At 34.9% G+C, this 13,156-nt stretch overlaps 2 protein-coding genes across 2 annotated transcripts in view; one reads left to right on the top strand and one right to left on the bottom strand.

The window, feature by feature from the left end:
- LOC146540274 (bicaudal D-related protein homolog) overlaps positions 1 to 2,122 on the bottom strand; it is an 81,674-nt gene extending 79,552 nt beyond the window's left edge. Inside the window, exon 1 of the mRNA XM_085202182.1 lies at positions 1,431 to 2,122. Within this exon, the coding sequence (XP_085058308.1) occupies positions 1,431 to 1,820 (390 nt within the window). The 5' untranslated portion in view covers positions 1,821 to 2,122. The remainder of the gene's footprint in view (positions 1 to 1,430) is intronic.
- A 1,825-nt stretch (positions 2,123 to 3,947) lies between these two features.
- Positions 3,948 to 12,845, top strand: LOC146540273 (coiled-coil domain-containing protein 63-like). Its single transcript, XM_085200833.1, has 10 exons — positions 3,948 to 4,048; positions 4,613 to 4,735; positions 6,209 to 6,403; positions 8,109 to 8,248; positions 9,411 to 9,585; positions 9,883 to 10,062; positions 10,238 to 10,388; positions 10,730 to 10,901; positions 11,316 to 11,454; positions 12,176 to 12,845. Exons 1-10 carry the CDS (start codon positions 3,977 to 3,979, stop codon positions 12,281 to 12,283), a joined length of 1,455 nt encoding a protein of 484 aa, XP_085056959.1. The 5' UTR covers positions 3,948 to 3,976; the 3' UTR covers positions 12,284 to 12,845.
- The last annotated feature ends 311 nt before the right edge of the window (positions 12,846 to 13,156 follow it).

Here is a 13,156-nt window from a genome sequence, read left to right as displayed (position 1 = left end):
TGTGACCTGTCGCAACCTGTCGCATTTACAGTTACACTTTCTGCCCCTCCGCCACGACTTGCCTCATCTTTTGTTTTTTTAGCTTATATAAAATTGTAATTCATACATTTTTCTCAATTTTCAATGACGTTGTTAAAACCATTGTATAAAACGTAATCTATACAGTTTATAGTATCAGCATGTAACATGAATTTGTGATAACAGTGATAACATCATCACGATTGCAATACGACATCACAGTTTGCGCCAAAGCCAACTTTATTATTGCTGTGTATTTGTACTAAAGATAAATTCTTTTTTTTCGCTTCACCTATATTCCAATTATTGAGTAAAGGAATTCAACGCCAATGCGAGTACCTAAGTGAATATAATTCATTCTCCTAGTGGAATTCGAACTCAAAACCATTACGTTTACATTCAAACTCTATGACTGTACCACAACGGCAGGTACATAAAATGTTTATATTTTATAATAATAATATTTCCATTTCTTAGCTCTGGTGTCGAAGCAAAGCACAGCTTTCTGTTCCACCACCTAACGTCTCCAGAATTGGTCAGAAAATGGAGTGCCTTAACACTACGTTCCTTCTGTCTACCTTGCTGTGTGCAGGATATAACGTGAAAACTGTTTTTTATAATAGTTACCGTTTTTTTCCATTTGAAACATAAAATCTATATTTATCACATTTCAATCATCACGTTAATGCGTTCTGTCATTTCGGACATTCCGTGCCCGTCTGTAGGGCTATTAGAGAAACGCAAGAGACCAAAACATCACTAAATTACATCTTAGGCACGCATCTATAAGCCGCTCTCAAGTCTGAGATCGATCTTGAGATGCCGTTTTCATTCATAACACGTCAATGAATGAAAATGACGTCTCAAGATCGATCTTAGAAGAGAATAGAATAGATTTATAAAAAAAGGGCAATATATTTTGCAATAATCGATCTTATTTGTTCCCATAGAAACATATATGAGAAATAACATTTAAAAAGTTAAACTGTTAGAAAATATCGAAAACAGTTACCATATAAAGTCAAAACAATATCGAAACGAACCAACGAAATTCGATGCAATTAAAAATTCAATTTAAACAGTTCGTTCAGCTCACGCGACGGTCTGATAAATTAAAACTAAGATTTTGATTGTGATTTGTTTTATACTAGCAATTGCTGCGACTTCGCCTGCGATGGGAAGTAAATTGATACAACTATATCATTTATTAACTGTTTTAAAGTGAGTGTTTTAAAGTGTGTAACGCACAGACAAACAGAAATAAAATAAAAAAATCGTCGTCTTGAGTCCAACTACATTAATAAATGGCTTCATTAAAAGATTGTCTAATAAATATCTTCTATCGTACAGACACTGATCAATTACATTTTTATTATATTATAGTTATGAATAGATACTTAAAGTCAACTTACCTCTAGTTTTTTAGAATATTCCTCCGTTATACGTTCCTGTTCCTTCTTTAGCTCCTCGTTCTTCTCCAGCAGGGCCTTCCCAAGTTCTGCCGCCAGCAGCAGATCAGATTCTTTCTGCTGCAACTGCGTCCACACGTCCTCAGTACCAGAATCCATATTAGTGTTAGAAACTGACATTTTCTTCACGTAATCCTCTAAATCCTCGTAAAAATGCTCATCTGCCAAACTTAAAACAGTTGGTACAATCCTGTTACCGCTTCGACTCCTACTTCTTCTGGAATGGCTGGGTTTATCTCCTTTACCAACGAATTCTGTTTCTTCTATTATAAAATTGGGTGATCTATTCGGTACTAGTGGTCTACTTCTAAATGCACTAACCTCACCAGCCATTTAAGCTAAGAAAACAAAGTTCAAAAGTTAACTTTGCACAATTTTAGTATAGTTGTTCTTCTTGAAGATCTTCTCGAACGCCTGTTGGATTTTGGCGGGTTTTGGTAGTTTTATTTGTTTGAAAACATTCACTGGCAGGTCGAAATCCTTTTTTAATGCCATTATAACTATTTTATATCATCACAATTAATATTTATGTTTCACTAGCACTGCACTATATAAATTAATATATATAAATACGTAAATTTCCACTCGCGACGCGACGTTACCTCGACGACGGCGCGGACACAACAAAACTGAATACAGCCTGTAAAGGTAGAATGCGCCCGACGCGGTCATAGATTATGCGATGATAAGATATGGTTAATATAAGATTATAATTAATAATCGTAATTAATTACTGAGCTGTTAATTGCATTATTCATTATTTGTTGATGATTGCTTAAAAAAATTAGAAAATAATTAATTTATCTTGTATTTGTACCACGTTTCTTGATTGTTAGTTAATCATACTTATTAAATTATGTGTTTTGCTTATTACTTTACATATAATTTTAAAAAATCTTTATTACAGTATATTATTAATTTAAAACAAATTCATTACACATTTTTCATGAATATTATATTTTTATGACAACAATTCAACCCCTAAAAATCTACATTTATCAATACTAAAGACAAATACAGATAGGCATCAAGCTATCTTAGAAACATTTATTTTCATCACTTATCTTTGACCAGACCAACACGTGTGTTTAAATGAGATAGCAATACCAGGTAAATATAAATCCACTTTGTTAGAGAGAGACAGACAATATCAAGGTAAAGAGAGCGGTCAATTCAAAATGGCGTTACATTTTATTTTTATTAAAACTTATTATTTAAGGAAGTAATTTTGTATCCTAACTATAAAGATTTGTTTAAATTCATCCACAGAGAAAACCTTGACAAGATTAGTTGTAATTGGTTAGTAATTTAGTTATTTGCTAATTTCACAATATTTGTATTAGTCAACATTTATACAAATAGTCTACTTGTTTCCTTTTTTTTAGCCTTATCCTACATACAGCACGGCAGTCAGAGGGAACCTGGGAATCTATGTTAAGTAAGACACTCCCTTCTCATTAAGACAATTCCTACTTTCCACCGAATTCTGGACGCATTACCTGTTGAATGGCAGAACTTAACGCAAAAGCGAAGAGATAAAAATATTAAATTTTGCTGTTCCTACATTTTGATACTTTTGATATTTCAACAATAATATTTTGACAAGTCACTGATATGTTTTCAATGTTTTTACAATAGCGTCTCGTTGAACGAGTCGATGTTTATATTATGTATATTAAATATTTTCATTTCTCTAATGTCAAACCATGTTATCTTTAAAATTTGCAACATGTCTCTGAAATAAGTGAAAAGTCATGTATGTCAAATGTCCTTTTCTAGCTTTACAGTCTATCTCGCATATAGCAGGGAAGGCAAAGGGACCCTGGGAACTTATTGTTCAGCCTCCATTCCTCATTAAGACATTTCTGTACCTCACTTTCCTAAAAAAAATGATGCATTGCATGTTCAGTGGAGGCAGTTAATTCCGGGCTTGGCGTCGTTATCAGAGCGAGGATTGAAATTATTAAATATTTTATTCCAACGAGTGGGAATCGAACCCCCAAGTCACGTTTACAGTCGCACGCTTGTACCCTTGCGCCAGCCTCAATGCATTTTTTGTTCTTTAAAATTTAAACATACTTTAAAAAAAATTAAATATAAGGGAATAACATCCTAGGTATCCACATTGATATTTTCACTACTTTTCAAATCTTTATATTAAAAAAAAATAAATAAATCAGCTTCACGCTGTATCCCGCACACAGCAGGTTAGGCAGAGGGAACCTAGCGTTAAGACAACACTATGTCCTCTAGTTCTCGGGTTCCCTGTAAATACTGTTTCTTACATAAATAATGATACAATATTGATTGACATTATAAATTGACTTAACCCACTTAGTTCTAAAGCAACTGAAACGAGTTGCTTCGTTACTATCGATTTATCAAAAGCTGGTACTAAGATACTCTTGTTAGTATTTTAACGTCCTATTTAAAACTTAATATTTAAATATAACGTTACTATTTCAATTAAATATCTTTTTTATTAGAAAATGTCGTCGCCTAATGATGATATGGAGATGGAGAAGATCGCTGAAGATGAACTGTCTAAGCTTCAAAGACAGGTGAGGTTATTTTGATTAAAACAAATAAAATAGTTAAAAAAATGTTGCTTTTATTACTTATGTTTTAGTTCTCGAAATATGATCATTTCGATTAATATGAACCAATTGGTTTGGAAATGACATATTTAAACTTTCAATTTTCTTCGCTTTGGTGGTGTTTGGTAAAGGCGTTGAGCTCCTCAACACAACACGTAAATCGCAATGCCTCCAGATTCGATGTAAATTTAGAACGGAGTGTCTTGACACTAGGTTCTCTCTGCCTACTTGACATATGTATTATGTTAAAGGCCTTTTATTCCTTTTAAGGTACTTTTAAAAAATCGTCTTCTTTTAGCTTCAAACTGTATCTTGCATAAGGCAGGATAAACAGAGGGAACCTAGTGTTTAACACTCCGCCCATTTAGAGACGTTAAGAAGCGGAACACCTTTGCCTTGTTTATTCCCGAGTGAGAATCGAACCCACAACTGGTCTGCTACAGCACAATGACAAAGACGGCCCCAAATTTTAACAACGACCCTTTAACCCTAAAAATCCATCCCTAAAATAATAATATTTAATTTCAGTTTCGCGTAATGGAGATAGATCGCGCCAACGTGACGAGCAGTGTCCAACCCACTTTGAGAGTACAGAGGAACATCATACGGACACTCACCACTGAACTAGACAACATTATGACGGAGTTGCGGGTTTGATCCTTTTAGTTTATTCTTTAATTTAATTAATTTACATACTTACCTATTATCTTAATTCAGGCTTTATTTTTCGTGGCACACGCAATGCCTCCAGAGTTCACTACACTAGGTTCCCTTTGCCTACTCTGCTATGTGCGGGATGCAGCGTGAAACTTAATTTCTAACGGGATAGCCTGGTAGAGCGCGAAAGGCTACTGCAGATACTGATCATCTACTAACATCAGCTCACACATACATGTCATACATGCCCACCAGAAGTTCCTATATTCCTTATGGTTTTTAAGTGACCTTCTGACCTCAGATACTGTATTCTCAAAGGTCAACTGAGGTCGATGGGCGTATCTAGAGAAACTTAGAGGGATTACTTACCTAGACTTTAGCTTTGAACAAATATGTTCGTGTGAAATATAATTTTTTATTTTTCCTCTTTAATTTTTTGTTAGTACAATTTCTGAGGTGGACTATTTAATTGCATCATATGGCATTCTTATTTACAATGTAATATCAATTCTAATATGATCAAGATATCCAATAATACATGAATAATTAATAAAATAGCATTTTTAGGGTTGCGTAACTGAAAAACGAAACCCTCATAGTGGAAGTGTGAAGCTGGAATTAATATCAAAGATTTAGGTCTAAGGTCCATTGTAGCACAGGTTTTTGAGTTACATTTAAAAGATACGATCATTTAAGTATCGTTTTTACTGCATTTTGTAAGAAATTCACCTCGTAATCAAAACCTGTAAGATATTTCCCGTGGACTTACAACTATGAAATTTGGCACGAAGTAACAATGAATGAATATGATACCTACAAATAAATGAAAAAAATCCACAATGTAAATATTTATAGGTATTTTAAAGAAAAAATATATTACCACGAAAGTCTAGGTGGGCGAGTCCGACTCACACTTAGCTGGTTTTTTTTTATAATTTGAATAAATCATTCATCTGCATCTCTCTAGAGACATACTGACGTGATAATTAATATTAATTAGACGAATGTTGAATAACTAATGTAATTGAAAGTAGAAAATATCTCTGGATTGTCATAGCGTGTTTCATAATAACACGGCTGAGACTGCGGGTTCGAGTCTTGAGTAAAGTGTTTACTATTGAAATCCTGCATATTATTGATATTTTATACAGCTTCCCTCTTTTTACCACTTACCAGGGTCCGAAGAAGGAACTTAAAAGGCAGTAGACACTCCGTTCCCCACTTTCGATGTATTTTGTATAGTGTGGCGTAACTCAACGCCGTGCTTCCTATACCAGAGCGGGGGAATGAAAATTAAAGAAATATAATAATTTCCTCGTGTGAGGATCGAGCCTGTAACCCTCGCGTTGACAGTCAGACCTTGCTGCACTATCCCACATTCCTTTTGTTTCGTGTGTTCTCTCCATATTCAACTTACTGCTGTACCACCTATAACAAAATTCTATATTAATCACATTTTCTTTCCAGCTAACAAAAAGCACTTCGAATATACTAGAAAATGCTAAAACTAGACAGAAATTGATAATACTTTTAAAGGAACATGAGAAATGTTCGTCCGAAGTGAGAGAACATAGAACAACTATCAATGAATTAGATTTCTTACTGAAGCAAGTTCAGAAGGAGATAAAGGGGTTGAAGTCAAAAGGTGTTGGGTTTGATAAGGTACTTAGTTACTTTTATTTGAAAAATATCTATTTTCGAGGCCAGGCGTGGCTTTTAGCTAAGTTTATATTTAAATTAGCTTTTAAACACCCTATATCTTATAAAACAAAGTCGCTTTTCGTGTCTGTCTGTTGTTTCTAACTCTTCTTCTTCTAAACCACCCAACGGATTTTTATGCGGTTTTCACCATTAGGTCGAGTATTTTTCATAGAAGATTTATATATAGTTTATTATTTGTACATTCTTATGTAAATTAACATAAATACGATAAATGTGTATAAAGTCCTACCCGTTGAGACACTTTCGCGCATGCGCTCCTTTGATGGTAAGTACTACATGAAAAAAATGTATTGGAGTATTGTTCCTCTTAATAAGATCTACAAAAAAGTCCGCGATGGCATATTCATATCTTTTAAGAATAACGTGTAGTGATCTTTTTTCTGTCTAAAAATAATAATTTCAAAATATTTTTTATTGTGAGGGATATTTTTCTATAATGGTATTAATCCTTATCCTTTAAAATACTTTATTAATTTTCTACGTTAAATTATCTCTTACTCTCAGCATATAAATAAGTACATTAGTTACGTTGGCCATTTAATGTAGATCAAAACTGTCTTTTCTGTTTTTCATTTTAATAAGTACTTTAGAAGTTGTTACAATATCAAAAAAATCCTTGCTGCGAAACGGCTCGCCACTCGTCATGCGTCCGCCGCGCCGCCTGCCTTACACGCATCGGTGGTTCAGTGGTAGAATGCTCGCCTGCCATGCGGGCGGCCCGGGTTCTATTCCCGGCCGATGCATTCTATTTAATTTTCCTCACAGGCAGCCACGTCGTGCTTGCTTTTCATCAGGGACAGAACACCCTCTTCAGCATTAATCACAAGCTCGAAAAAAAAAACCCGCCTGTCTCTATAGCAGCGAAGATTTAGATGCGTTTGCACGTATTGGATAATTGGAGTTGAATGTATTACTTCAGCGCGATATACATATTTGGTTTCATATTTTTTGTAGTAGTCATTAGTAGGCAGGTTTTTGTTTATAATTTCTTCCGTTTAAAAATAGTAATTTAACTATCTAAAATTAGTCATTTAAATATATTTTAATAAGTACTTGAAAAGATTAGTAGCACAGATTTAAAATTACGGTACCTACTAAAAAATCCTTGCTGTGTAAAACAATTGGAAAATCCTTATTGAAACTACGAAAATGCGGGTTGCATTAGGGTTTAATTAATTTTCACATTATTTTAAGTGCAAACATACATTATATGAATAATCCAGTAGTAAAAGCGGGCGAAGCCGCAAGGGGGTCGCTAGTTTTTTATATAATTCCTTTGTATTCGTTCGCAAGTTGTTTTTGTGGGGTAAGGCAGAAGGAATTACATAACTCACTTTGTGCTCTTTTAAATATATTTTTTGTTCAATATCGTAAAATATAAATATATGGTCTGTTTGCAAATAGTTTAAATTAAATTAATGTATTTTTTTGTATCCAACATGGCTGTAGGTTCGATCTAGGTAGGCTCCGGTAAGGCAATCTTGGACGAATAGATTGTCTTAATAGTTGTCTATTTTCTCCTAATCTACTATATGAAGAAAATGGGTAAAACCAAAGAAATATTTTCTACCATTTTGATCCTGCGCCAGGACGGCCTCGAAAAAATAATTTTCTTTGTTTTATTTCTGTCTATATTTTATTCCAGGACTCCGCAATAACATTAACGAACCAAACCATCATAAGCCAGCTGGAGAACCGCCTCAATACGGCCATGAAGAAGTTCAACGCGGTCAACAGCGACAACTTCTCCATGAGGTTAGAGATCGATCGCCTGTTACGTGATCGGTAGGTAGGGTTGTCTGTGAATAGAAAATCTTATAGATTATAACGCTGATGAGTTAGTTTGGTTGATCGCACTAATCTCAGGAACTACCGGTTTGGATTGAAAATTTACTTTTTTATTTAGGTTATAAGTTATAAGCAGGGTATAGGGTAGAGGGAGCCTGTTAAGACATTCCATTCCTCTATTTACTAAACCACGCGCTATTGCCGTAGTAGGTACCAGAGCGACGAAATGAAAATATTAAAAATATTGATAAAGAATTTGAAAAAAATAAAAAGAACATTCATTCCTCCAAGTGGGAATCGAACTCACAATCATCGCGTTACAGTCACACACCTGTGCCACTGCGCCACGACATATAAATCATAAAAAATATTAGTAAACGTGACAACCCTAACAAGGACAACGAACCTCATATAAATATCGTGAAGTCGTGACCATGAGGTTTTTCTTTATCGAAACGAAATATCTAAGTAAAATAAAGTAGGTATTAAACTTTTTCTAACATTTTCCACTGAAATAGAACTACGAGTAAATAACATAGCGAAACATATTAAAATATTTTTTCCTAAAACTTTATGATTAAGCGCAGGTCTATAACCTTTTTTTATTTTTTTATATTTAATAAAAAATCATAAATTCTCTTAATATCAGAATGAATTTGTAGAGTTTAATGTTATATTTGAAGGTTTAAGTGTCATTAAGTATACTAATTTTACATTTGTTGCGTAACTTCTTTTCTTTAAAAGGAAAGTGGAGAAAAAATTATCACTGTGCTCTCTTTTCCTATACGTAAGAATAAGAAAAAGAAATAAACTGCATCGGTGTATGTAATCTTCTATGTCTATTCTATTGTTCAGTTCTATTTAAAATATCAAGATTAGGAAGGATTTTTTTTGAGCTAAATACGAGCATTTCTTGAGCTAATAGTAACGAAGCCTTTGGCATTCCCTTCTCTGTGACTACCCCTATAGCGGGATACAGCGTGAAGCCATGTATAATATAGTACCTATCGTATAAATATTTTGACTTTCTTTAAAAAGTATAATTAACATTACTTTTTCTTACTTTAAAAAAATATCAAAATGTAGTCACATTTGAAACTGGACTATAATTAAACAAAGGTACCATATAAAAAAAAAATATTTTACAATATTGTTTTAGACAATTCTTCAACAACATGTGGAAAGGTCAGATAAAGAGGCTAATGGAGGGTAAAGCCCAAATCCTGGAGCTGGTGGAACAAGCCATCACCACGTACGATCAGAGGGAGGAGTGGTGCGCCAAGTTGGACGCGCTGAAGGAGAAGGCCGCTATGGACTATAGGAAACACTGTTTGGTAAGATTTGCTAAGTCTTTTTTTAGCTTCACGTAGTAGAGGGAACGTAATGTTTAAACACTTTGTTCCGAATTTTTCGCCAAATTCGTGTTAAGTGGCGGAACTTTCCTCCAGTGGGAATCGAAACCACAACCTGTCGTGTTTATCATACCCATCGCCATGACTGGCCGCAAATAAGGCCTTTTAAATATAAAGTATTTTTTATGCAACTATTGTGTATGAAATAACATTTCTATGACAAAAACAATTTAAAAAAGACAAAAAAAAATAAAAAAAACAGTTTTTTTTCTTACTCAGGAAGTAAGAGAACTTCAACGTCAACTAGACCACAGTATGAAATTGGAGGAGTTCCTCAGGACCAAAGGCACCGTCCGCCTCACCGCCGCCGACGCGAAGGCCGAGGCCAAGAAGCTGGAGCAGCAGGAGCAAGAGATACGCGTTTATAATAATTATGTTAATATTCTGGATGCTATTAGAGTGAGTTGATTTGGTGATTTTGTTGTGTTTAATTGACTGTTGTGTAAGGGTGGGGTTATGTGTTTTATTGTTTGTAAAATAATACATACAATAAAACACATTTCGAATATGAAATCAATAATATATTACAAATGACCATTCTATCGATCTTCAATAAAAAATATATTTTTCACAGGAATATACAGGAGAAGAGGATGTGGACAAACTAATACAGGAGTTCACGCGACGCGAGGAAGAGAACTACGCGCTGTTCAATTATATCAATGAAGTGAACACTGAACTGAAACATCTTAGTGATAATGTTAAGATGCTGAGCAATAGTATTGGTTAGTATAAATATTATGTACCTATATGTACTTATTAGGGTAGGGTAGGATTCAAATCCGTTCCTCTTGTTAACCAGCGCCCAATATTAATAATGTATCTCCTATCTCCAGTTAACGTCTATCTCGTACTGTCCGACATATCTATCCAATCACTAACCTGCATGCCTACCTCCATCTCTGTCTATTTCAATCTATGGTAGCAATTTTTGGATTAGGATTGGTTATTAACATTGGGCGTAGGACTACAAGGTACTACAAGTACAATGACCACTGAACTATACGTTCTCATCAAGAGTCAAATATCACTAGCACTAACTTAAAAAAACCCCCTTAAAACGCAGAGGAAGAACACGCAAAACACCAAGCCAAGCTCCACACCCAGCAAGACAGCGTGGAGCACCTCCGCTCAGTGCTGGAGGACCGCGGCGCCGCCTTGCGCGCTCTGTCCGCCGCCTGCGACCGCAGTACGAGGGTACTTGAGGATATGCTAGCTGATGTGAGGGGGATTGCTTTGTGAGTTGGATTTGTGATTATTTAGAGGTCGCGAGGAGTCGTGGCGCAAGGGCACAAGTGTGGCTGTAAACGCGACAGGTTGTGTGTGTGATTCCCACTCGAGATAATGAAATATTTAATATTTTCATTTTTAGCACTCTGATATTAAGACAAGGTGCGGCGTTGAGCCCCGCCATTTAACTCGCAATGCCTCTACTAACGACCACCACGATTGTGGCTCACGGAAATGTCTTAATGGAAATGAAATATCTTAACACTAGGTTTCCAGGTCCCCACTGTATACCTTTCTACAGGAGTTAAAAAGTTTTTCCGCTGCACCATAAAGTACGTGTTTATATATGTATATCGTACTAAAGAGTGCTGATTTCATCATCAAAATCTTTTTTTTTAAATTTTTTATTAAAAATTTTACAGGTCATCGGATTGTGATTCCTTGCCACTGTTGAAACTTTTGGGCAAATCTTTGGACATCAACACGACGAACGCTCGTCTTTACATAAAGAGCTTAGAGAAGAAGATCGTGGAAATAGTGGAACTTATTAAATTTGATGAAGTGAGCCAGTTTATTATATATTTTTCTTTTTATATAAGAAATTATCATTTTTATTAAATTTATCAAGATTAGGAAATAAATATTTAGCATTTCTATTTCTGTGCTCTGGTGTCGAGGCAAAGCGCGGCGTCGAGTTCTGCCACTCTGCACGTAATACCACCAGAATTCGGCGGAAAGTGGGGAACAGAGTGTCTGAACACTAGGTTCCCTCTGCCTACCCTACTATGTGCTGGATAAAACGTGAAGATGATTTAATTTTTTATTCATATCTTTCAAGACTCAAGCTCAAGCTTTGTGTACAGTGTACACTAATATTTTAAGGTGTTTTCTAGGGGGTAACTTCCAAAATCCGTAGTTCGGATAGGTCGATGAGGATATCTTAGGATACCTTAGAGCATCTACTAGCGCCCAATGTTAATAATGTATCTCCGATCTCCAGTTAACGTCAATCTTGGATTTTTTGACATGTCTATCCAATCACTAACCTGCATGCCTCCCTCCATCTCTGTCTATTTCAATCTATGGTTGCAATTTATGGATTAGGATTGATTATTAACATCGGGCGTAGGTGAATATTGCCAAAGCAAGAAATACTGCTATTATATTCGAAATACTCGATCATCAGAGTTTCCCAAATGCACCATATTAATGTAAATCAATTGTTTACTTAATGTCTCTTATTATATAAAATTAGATGTTAAATAAACGTTTATTTCAACAGTGTTGTCAAAAGTACGCGGAGACAAAAGAGCGTACTCCTCCCGCGTCCCGCCGCCGTCGACGCGCCTCCCCCCGCGCCCCCAACACCGCCATGTTGGCACATGCATAACACACATACCCTCTATACACAAACTGTACTTACAATTTTCATACAAACACTTGTGCACCATGGGCGTAGGAAGGGGGGAAGAAGGTTGAGCCGTGTCCAACCCATAATAGTCAAAAAATAAAAAAATATCAACATTTACATGAACATATCTGTTCAAAACTAATGTCCAGGCCAGAAAATATCTCTCTAGACACGTCATCATTAACGTGCACACACACACGCGTGGATATACACACATTCACACACAACTATTCAATATACAAATTGAAATTATGTTATATACAGTACAGTCGGCCGCCCTGAAGTTAGCTGTAGGTGACTACAGATTTAATTTTCAAATGTTCCTTACTTTTGGTTATTATATTTGTTAGTAAATAATGTGCAAAAGTTTAGAAAACCTTACTTCAGGGCAGCCACAACTCTTCGAGTGTACTTGACACACAGTTTTTTTACCTTTATTTTTTTGTATAAAAATAAATAGAAAATTTAAATATAATACAGTGAAAACATGCGTTCTGATATGATTTTTTTAATTCACATTTAGATCTGTATTTATGTCAATGAAATAAAAACTGTTTTCAAAACATTATTTTTTTATTATTGTTATTTATTTTATTAATTTACTCCAATATAAGATAAATTTAAATTTAAGAGTGGGTTAAATATATTAAGTTATAATTAATTTCTTTAATGTTCTACAAACCTTAAATGTGGCATTAATTAATGTAATTTAATTCCCCCGAGTGGGAAGTGAACTCATAACAGCCACATTTATAGTCGCACGCTTCTGTTCCTGCGCCACAACAACCTCAGTTGAAATAAAAAACAAAATCTTTATAATATTAGTAAGTATAAATAAAAACAAATACAAAA

Source organism: Heliconius melpomene, chromosome 2, assembly GCF_056956725.1.
Source record: "Heliconius melpomene rosina isolate 202511_hmr_F chromosome 2, ASM5695672v1, whole genome shotgun sequence".
NCBI lineage: Eukaryota > Metazoa > Arthropoda > Insecta > Lepidoptera > Nymphalidae > Heliconius > Heliconius melpomene.
This window is presented reverse-complemented; position numbering and strand designations above follow the sequence as displayed.